The 16,590-nt window shown below is 42.5% G+C and overlaps 1 protein-coding gene across 1 annotated transcript in view; it reads right to left on the bottom strand.

Annotated features, from left to right (window-relative positions):
• LOC112254673 (RNA-binding motif, single-stranded-interacting protein 2) overlaps positions 1 to 15,614 on the bottom strand; it is a 60,584-nt gene extending 44,970 nt beyond the window's left edge. The window contains exon 1 of the mRNA XM_024427420.2: positions 15,435 to 15,614. Coding sequence (XP_024283188.1) covers positions 15,435 to 15,506 — 72 coding nt within the window. The 5' untranslated portion in view covers positions 15,507 to 15,614. The remainder of the gene's footprint in view (positions 1 to 15,434) is intronic.
• Positions 15,615 to 16,590: the final 976 nt, after the last annotated feature.

Genomic DNA, 16,590 nt, shown 5'->3' with positions numbered 1-16,590 from the left:
AGTCCTTTAGGTGCCTTTCAGCAAACTCCAAGCAAGGTGTCATGTGCCATTTACTGAGTAGTGGCTTCCGTCTGGCCACTCTACTGTAAAGGCCTGATTGGTGGAGCGCTGCAGAGATGGTTGTCCATCTCGAAGATTCTCCCATCTCCACAGAAGAACTCTAGAGCTCTGTCAGAGTGACCATCTGGTTCTTGGTCACCTCCCTGACCAAGGCCCTTCAGCCCCCAATTGCTCAGTTTGGCCATGCAGCCAGCTCTAGGAAGAGTCTTGGTGGTTCCAAATTTCTTCCATTTAAGAATTGATGGAGGCCACTGTGTTCTTGGGGATCTTCGATGCTGCAGAATTGTTTTGTTACCCTTCCCAGATCTGTGCCTCGACACAATTGTCACGCCCTGGCCTTAGTATTTTGTGTTTTCTTTATTATTTTGGTCAGGCCAGGGTGTGACATGGGTGAATTATGTGTTTGTCTTGTCTAGGAGTTTTTTGTAGATTGATGGGGTTGTGTTTAGTAGAGTAGTCTAGGTAAGTCTATGGTTGCCTAGAGTGGTTCTCAATCAGAGGCAGGTGTTTATCGTTGTCTCTGATTGGGAACCATATTTAGGCAGCCATATTCTTTGAGTATTTCGTGGGTGATTGTTCCTGTCTCTGTGTTTGTTGCACCAGATAGGGCTGTTTCGGTTTTTCACGTTTCTTGTGTTTTGTATATTGTTCGCATTTATCATCTTCATTAAAGATGTATAAAGATAACCACGCTGCATTTTGGTCCTCCTCACTTTCACCAGAAGAAAACCGTAACAACAATCCTGTCTCTGAACTCTATGAACAATTCCTTGGACCTCATGGCTTGGTTTTTGCTCTGACATGCACTGTCAACTGTGAAACCTTAAATAGACAGGTGTGTGCCTTTCCAAATCAAGTCCAATCAAGTAAATGTACCATAGGTGGACTCCAATCAAGTTGAGGAAACATCTCAAGGATGATCAATGGAAACAGGATGCACCTGAGCTCAATTTCTAGTCTCATCACAAAGGGTCTGAATACATATGTAAATAAGGTATTTCTGTATTTATTTTTAATAAATCTGCACACATTTCTAAACACCTGTTTTCGCTTAGTCATTATGGGGTTTTGTGTGTAGGTCGAAGGCTGTAACATAAAACAAAATGTAGAAAAAGGGAAGGGGTCTGAATAGTTTCCAAATGCACTGTATAACTAAGCTTAAATATTATTTTGATTATTTGGTTAGGCTACATTTGCCAAGAATCTATGTGCATGTGTAACAGAATCACTTCGGTCCCTATCCTTGCCCCAACCTGGGCTCGAACCAGGGACCCTCTGCCAACATCGACAACAGTCACTCAAGGAGCATCGTTACCTATCACTCCCTCAACGTCAGCAAAACAAAGGAGCTGATTGTAGACATCAGGAGGAACCAGAGGCTGAGCACGCCCCCATCTTCATCAACGAAGCCGCTGTGGAGATGGTCAAAAATGTTAAGTTCCTCGGCGTACACATCTCCTAGGAGCTAAAATGGTCAAACCAGACGGAATCCGTGGTGAAGAAGGCACGACAGCGACTCTTCAACTTCAGGATGTTGAAGAAATTTGGTCTGTCCCCGAGGGCCTTCACAGTGTTCTACGGAGCACCATCGAGAGCATACTAACGGGCTGCATCACAGCCTGGTATGGCATATCCACCGCCTCTGACTGCAAGGCACTACAGAGGGTGGTACGCTCAGCCGAAAGTACCATTGGATGCCTACTGCCTGCCCTCCAGGACACCTACTACAACACCAGGTGTCGCAGGAAGGCCAAGAAAATCATCAAGGACCTCAGCCACCCGAGCCACGGCCTGTTATCTCCACTTCCATAACCCCTGCTGCTCCCCCATTAGACCCCCACCCAACAGACATCTACCCTGCCCCCAATGGACATTTATCATGCTGAATAGCCACCACTACTTCCTTCTCCGCAACAACCCCAGCAGCTGGGCAGAGCCCAACTGAGTGATCCGGGTCAACAGCATCAATGTAACAGTTTGTCTTCCATCCCTCTCCTTGCCCCAACCTAGGCTCGGACCAGGGACCCTCTGAATACATCAACAACTGCCTCGCACGAAGCATCATTACCTATCGCTCCACAAAAGCAGTGGCCCTTGCAGAGAAAGGGAAACAACTACTTCAAGTTCTCAGAGGGAGTGACGTCACCGATTGAAACGCTACTAGCGCGCACCACTAACTACCTAGCCATTCACACCAGTTACACTTGCAGTAAAATAAAATACTTTATGCATGAAGGCAAACTGGTCAGGACAAGAGACACAACAGTGAGCATTTCAGACATTTCAGACATCTTCTGAGCAGTTCAGACATACGAACATACACCTGTTGTTGTGTTGAGCATATTGTTTTAGATTCCAAAATTTCTACCCAACTCAGATCTCTCTGCATCAAAGAAAAAAACTTGAAAGCCAAAACAGAACTGGACATAAGTGCCCTGGTTTGCATTAGGGCTAGTATCCTTTAATGTTGATGATATTTCAAAGCTTTTGGTGGTTTGAAAGTGAAAGTATGAAATAGATGAATTCAAATGAAAGGCATGCAGGGCCTCACATCCACCAGGCCTCCTGAGGGGATCTTAGGATGAAACACACAGATCTTTCCCTCAAAATACTTCTGCTAAACTTTATTTTCACGTTGAGTTCTAATACTTAGTCATATATATATTTTTGTTTTACTTAGTCACTTGAAATGAGACCCTAAATAAATAACCTTAATAATTTCTCCATGTGTATATATTGAAAGGTGTCTTTTTTACAAAGACAAGACACCATGACTTCTGTATACTTTATTTTATCACAGGTTTTAACACTTAACACCAGTATACACATTATTAACACCTTGAAAATGACAACTTCCATTCTATCATCATTCGGTCACATTAATTGAGTACGGAATTTGGTTGTGAAATACACAAATGTGCACATACAAAAGAGCAGAATAAAGACATTCGATCCTTGGTTTTGGAATAACCTGCATCCTCGTTTTGTATTTTCCACCAGGAAATTCAGGACAGGACCAAAACAAATTGACCATTCATTATATTTATTTGGGAAAAGAATTTAGGTAGTAGGCAGGGGAGGAGGAGCGGATGCATCTGGAGGCACCACAGTAACCAAACCCCTGGTGCCATCTGGTTGGTTAATCACCTCACACACACAAGCTCTTTTTTCACCCCTCAGCTCAGAACGCCCTTTATTTTGTCTTTGTCTTTTATATATGCCGGACGCTCAGGTATACAGGAACGTCAGACAGGTAGAGAAAGGGAGAAGGGAGAGAGAGAGAGAAAGGGAGAAGGGAGAGAGAGGGTGAGATAGAGAAGCAATAGAGAGAGCTGGAAAGAAAGTGAGAGAGTGAGGGAGAAGGATGGGAAAGTAGAGAGGAACAGAGGGAGGGTGGGTGATATGTAAGAAATCTCTCCACATGAGATCTTGACATCTTAGTGAACTCCAGGTCCACGACAGTGTGTGGGTGTGTGTGACAGCATTCTTCCTACCTCTGTATTAATGAAGAACAGAGGGAACAGAAATCTGTCTGTGCTGAGAATATGTAGTAATGCAGTGTCTCTCTCTCTCTCTCTCTCAATATTAAATTCAATTCCATTCAACGGGCTTTGTAGGCATGGAAACTTATGTTTACATAGTCAAAGCAAACAAAATAGACAAAAAACAATAGGGATAAAAACAAGGGAAACACTCTCTCTCTACTCCATTATTTTTCAAATCTCAACATCAATGAACTCAAACTGTCATGGAAAATATCATTTTTTTCTTCCCCTTGAAGTGCTCATGGCCTGTTGTCATCATTATACTCCATCTCTCAATAAATGGATCATAATATATTTGACATACATAATGGTTCACACTGGTTCAATTCCCTTGGTTCCCCCCCATTTCTAACACTGCCCATTGGCTTTCCAGTATCATGACAGTGCTATGGGTTCCTGACAAAAAGAAACAATAACAATGTCCAGAAGGGGAAACTCAATCACTTAATCTCTCAATCACAATACACTTACTCCAGTAACAAAATTATGCCAATTGTATGATAACTGAACATGTTAGTTATTTCAGTTTTAGTGCAATGAATTAGCAGACACGATTGTCTATAAATGAAAGACAAACTGTCAAAACATGACCATGCACTGCTAAAGTTAGCATCACCACAGTCTGTGGTATTCATTCTGTCCTGCATATGCATATCTCTCTCTCTCTCCTCTCTCTCTCTCTCTCTCTCTCTCTCTCTCAGGCTTTCAGGCTTTCAGAGGTAAAGTAAACACAACAGCCACAGACAGGCCTGCACAATAGGGTAGAGAGGCTTGGAGGGGATGTCAAAAACTACTCAAATACCTTTTGGTAAGCAAGCAACACAGGCAAATGAATGACAGACAGGCCACATATTACACTGCAAATATATTCATATAAAATCAGTAATTCAATAATGTGAGTTTTCCCTGTTGTGTTGTGTTTTTACTAGGGATGCACTTTAAATCAGTGAACATATCGGAATCGGCAGATATTAGCTAAAAATGCCAACATCGGTATCGGCCCGATGTGGCAGGGCTTGAAAACTATTACGGACTACAAAGGGAAACCCAGACGTGAGCTGCCCAGTGAAGCCAGCCTACCAGACGAGCTAAATGCGTTTTATGCTCGCTTCAAGGCAAGCAACACTGAAGCATGCATGAGAGCACCAGCTGTTCTGGATGACTGTGTGATAACGTTCTCAGTAGCCAATGTGAACAAAACCTTTAAACAGGTCAACATTCACAAAGCCGCTGGGCCAGACGGATTACCAGGAAGTGTACTCAAAGCATGCGTGGACAAACTGTCAAGTGTCTTCACTAACATTTTCAACCTGTCCCTGACCGAGTCTGTAATACCCACATGTTTCAAGCAGACCACCATAGTCCCTGTGCCCAAGGAAGCAAAGGTAACATGCCTAAATGGTTACCGCCCTGTGGCACTCACATCAGTAGCAATGAAGTGCTATGAAATGCTGGTCATGGCTCACATCAACAGCATCCTCCCGGACACCCTAGACCCACTCCAATTCGCATATCGCCCGAATAGATCCACAGATGACACAATCTCAATTGCACTCCACACTGCCCTTTCTCACCTGGACAAAAGGAACACCTATGTGAGAATGCTGTTCATTGACTACAGCTCAGCGTTCAACACTATAGTGCCCACGAAGGTCATCACTAAGCTAAGGACTCTGGGACTAAACACCTAACTCTGCAACTGGATCCTGGCTGACAAGACACCCCCAGGTGGTAAGAGTAGGCAACATGTCTGCCACACTGATCCTTAACACTGGGGCCCCTTAGGGGGTGTACTTATTCCCCTCCTGTACTCCCTGTTCACCCACGACCATGTGGCCAAACAGAACTCCAACACCATCATTGGCCCGGGTATCCTGGAAGGACATTGACCTCATCCCGTCAGTTGAGGATGCCTGGTCATTCTTTAAAAGTAACTTCCTCACCATTTTAGATAAGCATGCTCCGTTCAAAAAATGCAGAACTAAGAACAGATATAGCCCTTGGTTCACTCCAGACCTGACTGCCCTCGACCAGCACAAAAAAATCCTGTGGCGGACTGCAATAGCATCGAATAGTCCCCGCGATATGCAACTGTTCAGGGAAATCAGGAACCAATACACGCAGTCAGTCAGGGAAAGCTAAGGCCAGCTTCTTCAGGCAGAAATTTGCATCCTGTAGCTCCAACTCCAAAAAGTTCTGGGACACTGTGAAGTCCATGGTGAACAAGAGCACCTCCTCCCAGCTGCCCACTGCACTGGGGCTAGGTAACACGGTCACCACCGATAAATCCATGATTATCAAAAACTTCAACAAGCATTTCTCAACGGCTGGCCATGCCTTCCGCCTGGCTACTCCAACCTCGGCCAACAGCTCCGCCCCCCCCCGCAGCTACTCGCCCAAGCCTCTCCAGGTTCTCCTTTACCCAAATCCAGATAGCAGATGTTCTGAAAGAGCTGCAAAACCTGAACCCGTACAAATCAGCTGGGCTTGACAATCTGGACCCTCTATTTCTGAAACTATCCGCCGCCATTGTCGCAACCCCTATTACCAGCCTGTTCAACCTCTCTTTCATATCGTCTGAGATCCCCAAGGATTGGAAAGCTGCCACAGTCATCCCCCTCTTCAAAGGGGGAGACACCCTGGACCCAAACTGTTACAGACCTATATCCATCCTGCCCTGCCTATCTAAGGTCTTCGAAAGCCAAGTCAACAAACAGGTCACTGACCATCTCGAATCCCACCGTACCTTCTCCGCTGTGCAATCTGGTTTCCAAGCCAGTCACGGGTGCACCTCAGCCACGCTCAAGGTACTAAACGATATCATAACCGCCATCGATAAAAGACAGTACTGTGCAGCCGTCTTCATCGACCTTGCCAAGGCTTTCGACTCTGTCAATCACCATTTTCTTATCGGCAGACTCAGTAGCCTCGGTTTTTCTGATGACTGCCGTGCCTGGTTCACCAACTACTTTGCAGACAGAGTTCAGTGTGTCAAATCGGAGGGCATGCTGTCCGGTCCTCTGGCAGTCTCTATGGGGGTGCCACAGGGTTCAATTCTCGGGCCGACTCTTTTCTCTGCATATATCAATGATGTTGCTCTTGCTGTGGGCGATTCCCTGATCCACCTCTACGCAGACGACACCATTCTATATACTTTCTATATACTTCCGGCCCGTCCTTGGACACTGTGCTATCTAACCTCCAAACAAGCTTCAATGCCATACAACACTCCTTCCGCGGCCTACAACTGCTCTTAAACGCTAGTAAAACCAAATGCATGCTTTTCAACCATTCGCTGCCTGCACCCGCACGCCTGACTAGCATCACCACCCTGGATGGTTCCGACCTTGAATATGTGGACATCTATAAGTACCTAGGTGTCTGGCTAGACTGTAAACTCTCCTTCCAGACTCATATCAAACATCTCCAATCGAAAATCAAATCAAGAATCGGCTTTCTATTCCGCAACAAAGCCTCCTTCACTCACGCCGCCAAACTTACCCTAGTAAAACTGACTATCCCAGCGATCCTCGACTTCGGCGATGTCATCTACAAAATTGCTTCCAACACTCTACTCAGCAAACTGGATGCAGTTTATCACAGTGCCATCCGTTTTGTCAATAAAGCACCTTATACCACCCACCACTGCGACCTGTATGCTCTAGTTGGCTGGCCCTCGCTACATATTCGTCGCCAGACCCACTGGCTCCAGGTCATCTACAAGTCCATGCTAGGTAAAGCTCCGCCTTATCTCATTTCACTGGTCACGATGGCAACACCCACCCGTAGCACGCGCTCCAGCAGGTGTATCTCACTGATCATCCCTAAAGCCAACACCTCATTTGGCTGCCTTTCGTTCGAGTTCTCTGCTGCCTGTGACTGGAACGAATTGCAGAAATCGCTGAAGTTGGAGACTTTTATCTCCCTCACCAACTTCAGACATCTGCTATCTGAGCAGCTAGCTGATCGCTGCAGCTGTACATAGTCTATCGGTAAATGGCCCACCCATTTTTACCTACCTCATCTCCATACTGTTTTTACTTATTTACTTTTCTGCTCTTTTGCACACCAATATCTCTACCTGTACATGACCATCTGATCATTTATCACTCCAGTGTTAATCTGCAAAATTGTAATTATTCGCCTACCTCCTCATGCCTTTTGCACACAATGTATATAGACTCTCTTTTTTTCCTACTGTGTTATTGACTTGTTAATTGTTTACTCCATGTGTATAACTCTGTGTTGTCTGTTCACACTGCTATGCTTTATCTTGGCCAGGTCGCAGTTGCAAATGAGAACTTGTTCTCAACTAGCCTACCTGGTTAAATAAAGGTGAAATAAAAAAATAAAAAATAAAAAAGTTTGCTGACGACACAACAGTGGTAAGCCTGATCACCGAAAATGATGAGATGGTCTATTGGGAGGAGGTCAGAGAACTGGCAGTGTGGTGCCAGGACAACAACCTCTCCCTCAATGTGAGCAAGACAAAGGAGCTGATCGTGGACTACAGGAAAAGGCGGACCGAACAGGCCCCCATTAACATCGACGGGGCTGAAGTGGAGCGGTCGAGAGTTTCAAGTTCCTTGGTGTCCACATCACCAACAAACTATCATGGTCCAAACATACTAAGACAGTCGTGAAGAGGGCACGACAAAACCTTTCCTTGGTGTCCACGTAACTAAAAAACGATCATGGTTCAAACATACCAAGACAGTCATGAAGAGGGCATGACAAAACCTTAGGAGACCGAAAAGATTTGGCATGGGCCCCCAGATCCTCAAAAGGTTCTACAGCTGCAGCATCGAGAGTATCCTGACCGGTTGCATCACCTCCTGGTAAGGCAACTGCTCGACATCTGTCAGTAAGGCGCTACAGAGGGTAGTGCGAACAGCCCAGTACATCACTGGGGCCAAGCTTGCTGAAATCCAGAACCTACTATTGAAGTCGGAAGTTTACATACACTTAGTTTGGAGTCATTAAAACTAGTTTTTCAACCACTCCACAAATTTCTTGTTAACAAACTATAGTTCAGCAAGTCGGTTAGGATACAATTGTTTGCAGAAAGATTATTTAACTTATAATTCACTGTATCACAATTCCGGTGGGTCAGAAGTTCATATACACTAAGTTGACTGTGCCTTTAAACAGCTTGGAAAATTCCAGAAAATTATGTTATGGCTTTAGAAGCTTCAGATAGGCTAATTGACATAATTTGAGTCATTTGGTGGTGTACCTGTGGATGTGTTTCAAGGCCTATCTTCAAACTCAGTGCCTCTTCGCTTGACATCATGGGAAAATCAAAAGAAATCAGCCAAGACCTCAGAAAAAAACTCAACGGTTCATCCTTGGGAGTAATTGAAGCTACCACGTTCATCTGTACAAACAATAGTACGCAAGTATAAACACCATGGGACCATGCAGCCGTCATACCGCTCAGGAAGGAGACGCGTTCTGTCTCCTAGAGATGAACGTACTTTGGTGTGAAAAGTGCAAATCAATCCCAGAACAACATTAAGAGACCTTGTGAAGATGCTGGAGGAAACAGGTACAAAAGTATCTATAACCATAGTAAAACGAGTCCTATATTGAGGTAACCTGAAAGGCCGCTAAGCAAGGAAGAAGCCACTGCTCCAAAACCGCAATACAAAAGCCAGACTACGGTTTGCAATTGCACATGAGAACAAAGATAATACTTTTTGGAGAAATGTTCTCTGTTCTGATGAAACAAAAATTGTACTGTTTGGCCATAATGATCATAGTTATGTTTGGAGGAAAAATGCTTGCAAGCCGAAGAACACCATCCCAACCGTGAAGCACGGGGGTGGCAGCATCATGTTGTGGGGGTGCTTTGCTGCAGGAGGGACTGGTGCACTTCACAAAATAGATGGCATCATGAGGTAGGAAAATTATGTGGATATATTGAAGCAGCATCTCAAGACATCAGTCAGGAAGTTAACGCTTGGTCGCAAATGGGTCTTCCAAATGGACAATGACCCCAAGCATACTTCCAAAGTTGTGGTAAAATGGCTTAAGGACAACAAAGTCAAGGTATTGGAGTGGCCATCACAAAGCCCTGACCTCATACCTATAGAACATTTGTGGGCAGAACTGAAAAGGCGTGTGCGAGCAAGAAGGCCTACAAACCTGACTTAGTTAGACCAGCTCTGTCAGGAGGAATGGGCCAAAATTCACCCAACTTATTGTGGGAAGCTTTGGAAGGCTACCCGAAACGTTTAACCCAAGTTAAACCATTTAATTAAAGGCAATGCTACCAAATACTAATTGAGTGTATGTAAACTTCTGACCCACTGGGAATGTGATGAAAGAAATAAAAGCTGAAATAAATAATTCTCTCTACATTTATTCTGACATTTCACAGTCTTAAAATAAAGTGGTGATTCTAACTGACCTTGGGGCGGCAGCGTAGCCTAGTGGTTAGAGCGTTGGACTAGTAACCGGAAGGTTGTGAGTTCAAACCCCCGAGCTGACAAGGTACAAATCTGTCGTTCTGCCCTTGAACAGGCAGTTGACCCACTGTTCCCAGGCTGTCATTGAAAATAAAAAGTTTGATTTGATGTCTAGTTTAACACCAATTTGCAAAACCGATGTCAAAGCTACCATGCATACCTATATAACATAGGTACATGAGGTAATCACGCAACGTAAAATGTTGGGCAACACAGCATTCCTAACCCACACAATGTCTGCTGTGTGGATCGAGCAGTCATTTGAAAGAGTAAGAACATTTCAGCGAGACAACTCAAAGGTCGACTGTCGACTGGTCGAGCACCGGTACACACTACCAAGTGCACTATTTTTCAGATGTTGCCCTACCGGAGTTACACAGTAATAGGGTCACTGCTATTAGCTTCACGACATGCATACTTTGGAACGCCGTTGGGTCGTTGCATGTCCAAAAAGATACACATCAAATAACACAATTTGACGTTTAAAAAAAAACTATTCGACCCATTGAATAAGCTTTTAATTTGACACGTTGAATAAACAGTTTTTTTCTGAATTTGCACCTGCAAGCCAAGCGCCACCACTACTATCAGTAGCACTGTCAAAGCTGTACAAAAACGTCTGCAAACAAGCAAACACCAGCCACAAACAATGTGTTTACAATACTGTGTTGGTAATAAAGCATTATTTGTTTGACCGCAACTTCTGGTGTAGCTAGCTAGCTTTAGCTTGGTACCTAGCTAGCACCAATACAACCAGCCTGAAAACAATGACCAGTAGAAACTGCAGTCATTTGCATTATTCTTAGCAATGATTTAAGAATCCTTGTGAGTAAGTATTAGCTAGGTAGCCACTTGTTGTTTGCCAACTGAAATTAAACTTCAGTTCATGAAAATAAATAGTTAGCCAGCTACTTAACCCTGTTGCCCAAAGCTAACGTTATAAGCAGGCAGCTAGCTTCATCTGGCTACTGAGGCTCGACCGGACCAGGAAATGTGTTTTGAAGCTAGCCACAATAAGGAATAAGCACAATAGTGGAATTTGTGGTTTGCCTTCATAATAAAAGTAACTATTTGAAAGTGATGCAGAAGGTTACAATTGGTGGAATCATGCCATATTTAGACTGGATAATGTTAAACAAGGTCGGAATGTGAGGCAATGAAATGGGATATCAGTCTACTCGGCGACACCCACAGAACACAACTTTGAAGAGTTTATGCAAATATTAGCATTGTAGCTCTTATCGCGGGACTGTGACTGTGTGAAACCACCTCCCCAGTAAGCCTGTTGTCTGCATTGACATTCCTATTGCACTGTACAGCTTTACCTAAGGATTGCTGATCAATGAAATGGGGTACCAGTCTACTCATTACCCAATATATTTTTTCCCAATGTCCTCCTCAGAGTTATCAGACTCCAAAACATCTACGCAGTATTGTTTTTCCTCGGGAATAGTGTTCAATAGAAATAGGTTGACAATAAATGTATTCACAGTTGTTTCAGAGTCCCGCAATAAGAGCTACAATGCTAATGCTCTCTGGGTGTCACTGAGTAGACTGATACCCCATGTCATTGATCCACAATCCATAGGTAACTCTGTACAGTGAAATAAGTACGCCCCCAATTCAATTCTAAAGTATAATACATCCAGTGAGATTTCAACAGATTGTTGTCAAATTAACAAATTATTGTCCTTTGTTGATTTTATATAACAACGTTCCAACCTTGTTTAGCTTGATCTATTAAATTATGGCATAATTCTACTATTTGTATTCATTTGATTCACTGTCAATGACATACTTTTATTTTGAAGGCTAACCGCAAAGTCCACTCTTATGGCTAATCCTTATTGTGGCTAGCTTCACATAGATGGGTCCACCCACCATTAATCAAATAAGAACAGTCTTATAAATTAGGGTTATTTTTGATGATGACACTTAGCTTTATAGTTCGCTAGCTAATTATAGCTACTGAAACAGATTATGTCGTGTTGCTATGTTTTGGGGGAAGAACATTGTATGCATCCATGAGCCAGCTGGCTTTAAAAAAATTACCAGCACTGTAGTTGCGCGAGACAACTTTACCAGCAGCATAGCATACGTATCGATGAATCGTTGTGACATATGAAATACGAGTGATAGTGTAATCAATGTGTAATAACTACGTAAAAAAATGTATGAACGTGTTAAAGTATTATGTGATGTGCAGTCATATTCAGGTCCTGATTGGTCAACAAGCTTATTTGACACGACAAATAGTGTTATTTGAAACATCAAATAGTGTTATTTGACGTGCATTTTCTTTGACACGCAAAGACGCAAACGGCGTTCCATAGAAATCCTGGTTGAGAATGAAACGACTGAAAAAATGAATAATGAAACAGCACAGCAAGTAAGTGAAAGAAAAAGGTTTTGGTGATGTTTTAATAGCAATGGGGACATACGGAAATGCCAACAAAATAACGTTTTGGTCAGTGTGGTATATGTGTGTAACCTTTAATTAACTAGACAAGAGCAAAGAACAAATTCTTATTTACAATGCCGGCCTACCCCTGCCAAATCCAGACGAAGCTGGGCCAATTGTGCGCCGCCCTATGGAACTTCCAATCACGGCCGGATGTGATACAGCCTGGAATCGAACCAGGGACGGTAGTGACGCCTCTTGCACTGAGATGCAGTGCCTTAGGCCTCTGCGTCCATGTGTGTGTATTAACTATTTAACTGTACTAGAACGCTTAAAAGGTCGCAAAAAAATGTTTATATCGATTACCGGTATCGTTTTTTTTGTTGGCAAGGAAAATATTGAATATCATTATCAGCCAAAAATGTCATATCGGTGCATCACTAGTTTTTACAGTAAAAAGACTATGTGTAAAAGCATGCAGCAGACACATAACCAACCCTGAAATGTGCAGAATTTGAAAAGCTGAGAAGATACAGTGGGGTCCGAAATGCTTGACACCCTCGATAAAGATGAGTAATAACTGAAATAATTTAAATACTCAGCTATATTGCATGCTCAAAATAATAAATAAAACAATTTGTATCAAAGATCATACCCCCAAGACATGCTAAACTATCACCATTACCAATAACAGGGAGATTAGCGTGTCTTGGGGGTATGATCTTTGACCCTCCGTAACTTTCTCACTCTCAATTATTTACTATTCATTCAGGATAATCCATAATCATGGTAACATCCACATTAATGTAGATGTGTTTAGAAACATATTCCATTCTTATTTACAATAAAAGTAACTCCAAAATGACACAATACATTATTTACCATTCATTTCTATCGGGCACAAAGTAATCTGAAACAACCAAAACAAACAGCAAATGCATCCAACAAGCTTGTTGAGTCACAAGCTTGATGTAGTCATTGTGTGCTAGGAATATGGGACTAAACACTAAACTTTTGACTATTTTATTTATAAGAATCTTGAGGGGTGTCAATAATTTTGACCCCTACCTTTTTTTAGAAAGAAGAATATTAGTTGTTAAACAAAATCGTGTTCTCTGTGCAATTTTATTAGTATAAAATAATATCAATTCCCAATTTGTTTTGCATACAATAAAGCTCAGTATTTGAATGATTTATTTCAGTAAGTCATTAATGCTCATCTTTATCAGGGTTGTCAATCATTTCAGACCCCACTGTACATCTTAATAGTAATTTAGTTAAGTTAAATAAAACACCTTACAATATCAAGTTCCATTTGAAATCATGTCAAGACATTAATATTAGATTAATTGCATAGCTCTAATGTAGGCATAGGCTATATTGATATTCCAGAGAGACTAAAATGGTGTAAATTATGGTGACCTGTCACTTCATCAGAACAACTATTAAAAAACATGATTGCATTACTCTCTCGCCTATTTGTAACGAAAAAATTCTGACTACAGCATAATTTCTCAAATATTTTAGGTGTTGCATTAATAGAACCCGATTAATTTGGCTTTGATCTTGTATTGTGTTTCATTTGAACGCAACATTTATGCTAGTAGGGCTATTTGACCAAGAAGGAGAGTGATGAAGTGCTGCATCAGATGACCTGGCCTCCACAATCACTTGACCTCAACCCAATTGAGATGGTTAGGGATGAGTTGGACCTCAGAGTAAAGGAAAAGCAGCCAACAAGTGATCAGCATATGTGGGAACTCCTTCAAGTTGGAAAAGCATTCCAGGTGAACCTGGTTGAGAGAATGCCAAGAGTGTGCAAAGCTGTCATCAAGGAAAAGGGTGGCTACTTTGAAGAATCTCAAATATATTTTGATTTGTTTAACACTTTTTTGGTTACTACATGATTCCATATGTGTTATTTCATAGTGTTGATGTCTTCACTACTTTTCTACAATGTACAAAATAGTAAAAATAAAGAAAAACCCTTGAATGAGTAGGTGTGTCCAAACTTTTGACTGGTGCTGTATGTTGTAATTTGAAAATAAAGGAGAGCCGCACACCAACGTTTCGACAGGCAAGCTGTCTTCATCATATGTTATAATAACATTGTAATATCTAGTTAGGCTATAAAACATATTTTCACTCTTGCATTCGTGGTACAATGTATATATTTTATATTACAACGGTTCATAATGTCAAAACCCTGACATGATTTGTTTCAGTTGCAGATTGATTATTGTTGGCTACAACGACTCAGTATTATAAATGTAATATAACTGTCATTTTGCTATTCATAATATGGGAAAAGTAATCATCGTCACAATGGTGGGGTTTTTCAAGGGGTGGGGCATCTGTGCCTTTCATTAAAAAAAAGAAAAATACTTTGCCAAACTAACGCGGCTGCGTAGACAATGGATACTTGATTTTACACTATTGATATCACTGTTCATTGACAACCATGCTGAAAATGAGACTGAAATCAGTTAAGGCTACACTGAATAACACATTCTCCTTCTCCCTCTTCTGCTCCCCGCCCCCACCAATTCGGGTTCACATTTATGCACATTCACTCAACACTGTCCCAATACGGCACAGTTACTCATAAAAGTTTGTATCCAATATTGACTTTTTCTGACTGAACATAATCACATCGACATCCTTTCTCTCTACGGTGTAACTCCCATATATTAAATTAAAAATACATATTAAGGATGCATAGATGCCCAGACCATCGAATAGCCGTTTTTACACATACCACTGTGCGGGTGCAGAATAGTGAGCAGCAATTTTCTCTACAAAGACTTAAAGTTTATTTTGTAGACTTTGTTTTTCAAGGACACTGTATAAACTACTGTCATGCTCTACATAGGTTTCTGTTGCGACTGATACGGGGGCGTAATGCCTTACTGGGTGATCGAGAGCGCAAGAAAAACAGAAAATCCTGAAAGGGTTTACCTTTTTGCTGTTTCTGCTGTTATAGCCGATGTATGGATTGAAGTCTGCCCTTGGCGGAACGGAGAGTAGCATTTTCTCGGCTCTATGTCCAGTGCTGCGAGTACAGCCCAGGCTGCCAGCTGACGTCAGCAGCTCGGGAAGCTTGGGAGCGATGCAAGTCCCGCTGCCGCCAATGCTGCTGCCGCGGCCAAGCGGTGCTTTTTCACACGTCTGGGTCCTAGCGCGCCAATTCCAACCGATCCTATGGAACGGTTACTGATAAACGAAACATAAGATGGAACGGTTACTGAATGAACGAAACATAACGACTGTAGGGTTATGTTGGGGAAGCTACTCTGAAAATATAGTTTAGGGCTAAGTACAAGGTGCATAGGCGCAGGATGGAGGGGTGCTGATGGTGCTGCAGCACCCCCTGATAAATCAGAGAAAAAAAGTAGAATATATATTTTTTAAACCCCACCAAATTAGTGCACTAGACCTTTATTACTCCTGAATGAACAGTGCAAAATACTGGTCAGCAGAGCAGAGAAGAATAAGACAGCACCACCACCCCTAAACATCTTCCCGCAGCCGTTTGCCAGGGCAATTCAGAAAGCTGATTGAGGAACTTATTACTGATGAATCTGTTTTTTATGACTGTGTTCTTCTTCCTGCTTGCATTTTGTATTTATCTTTTGACGTGTCTATTTTCTGTAATTTATGCAATTCAGGGCTCATCTGTAAAAGAGACATTGGTCTCAGTATAACACCCCTTTTAAAATAAAGGTAAAATAAAATACAAAAAATATGCTTGCATGTGTGTATGAGTGCATGCATAGCCTAGTGTGTGTGAGCGAGCGAGAGTGTGTCACTGTGTCTGTGTCTCAGAGATGTAGGCTAAGTCTGTCTGCCTGACTGCTGTTGGGTTGGAGCGTACCACTGACTGGCTGCAGATGGGGACTCACAACACAAGTGACATTGTTGCACTCAGACCCCGGTCTGGCACAGCTAGTCGTTTTGACGATGCTAACATTGTTTGGACAGCAACAGGCCCGTCGCTAAGCAACCCACTCCTATCCCAGAGTTTCAACTCGTAAATCCAAACTGATTACCTCTAAGGTGCCCAAGTATTGTCTGTGTTTGTATAGTGTATATGTGTGTGTGTGTGTGTGTGTGT

Source organism: Oncorhynchus tshawytscha, linkage group LG07 (genome assembly GCF_018296145.1).
Source record: "Oncorhynchus tshawytscha isolate Ot180627B linkage group LG07, Otsh_v2.0, whole genome shotgun sequence".
In the NCBI taxonomy this organism is placed as follows: Eukaryota; Metazoa; Chordata; class Actinopteri; order Salmoniformes; family Salmonidae; genus Oncorhynchus; species Oncorhynchus tshawytscha.
This window is presented reverse-complemented; position numbering and strand designations above follow the sequence as displayed.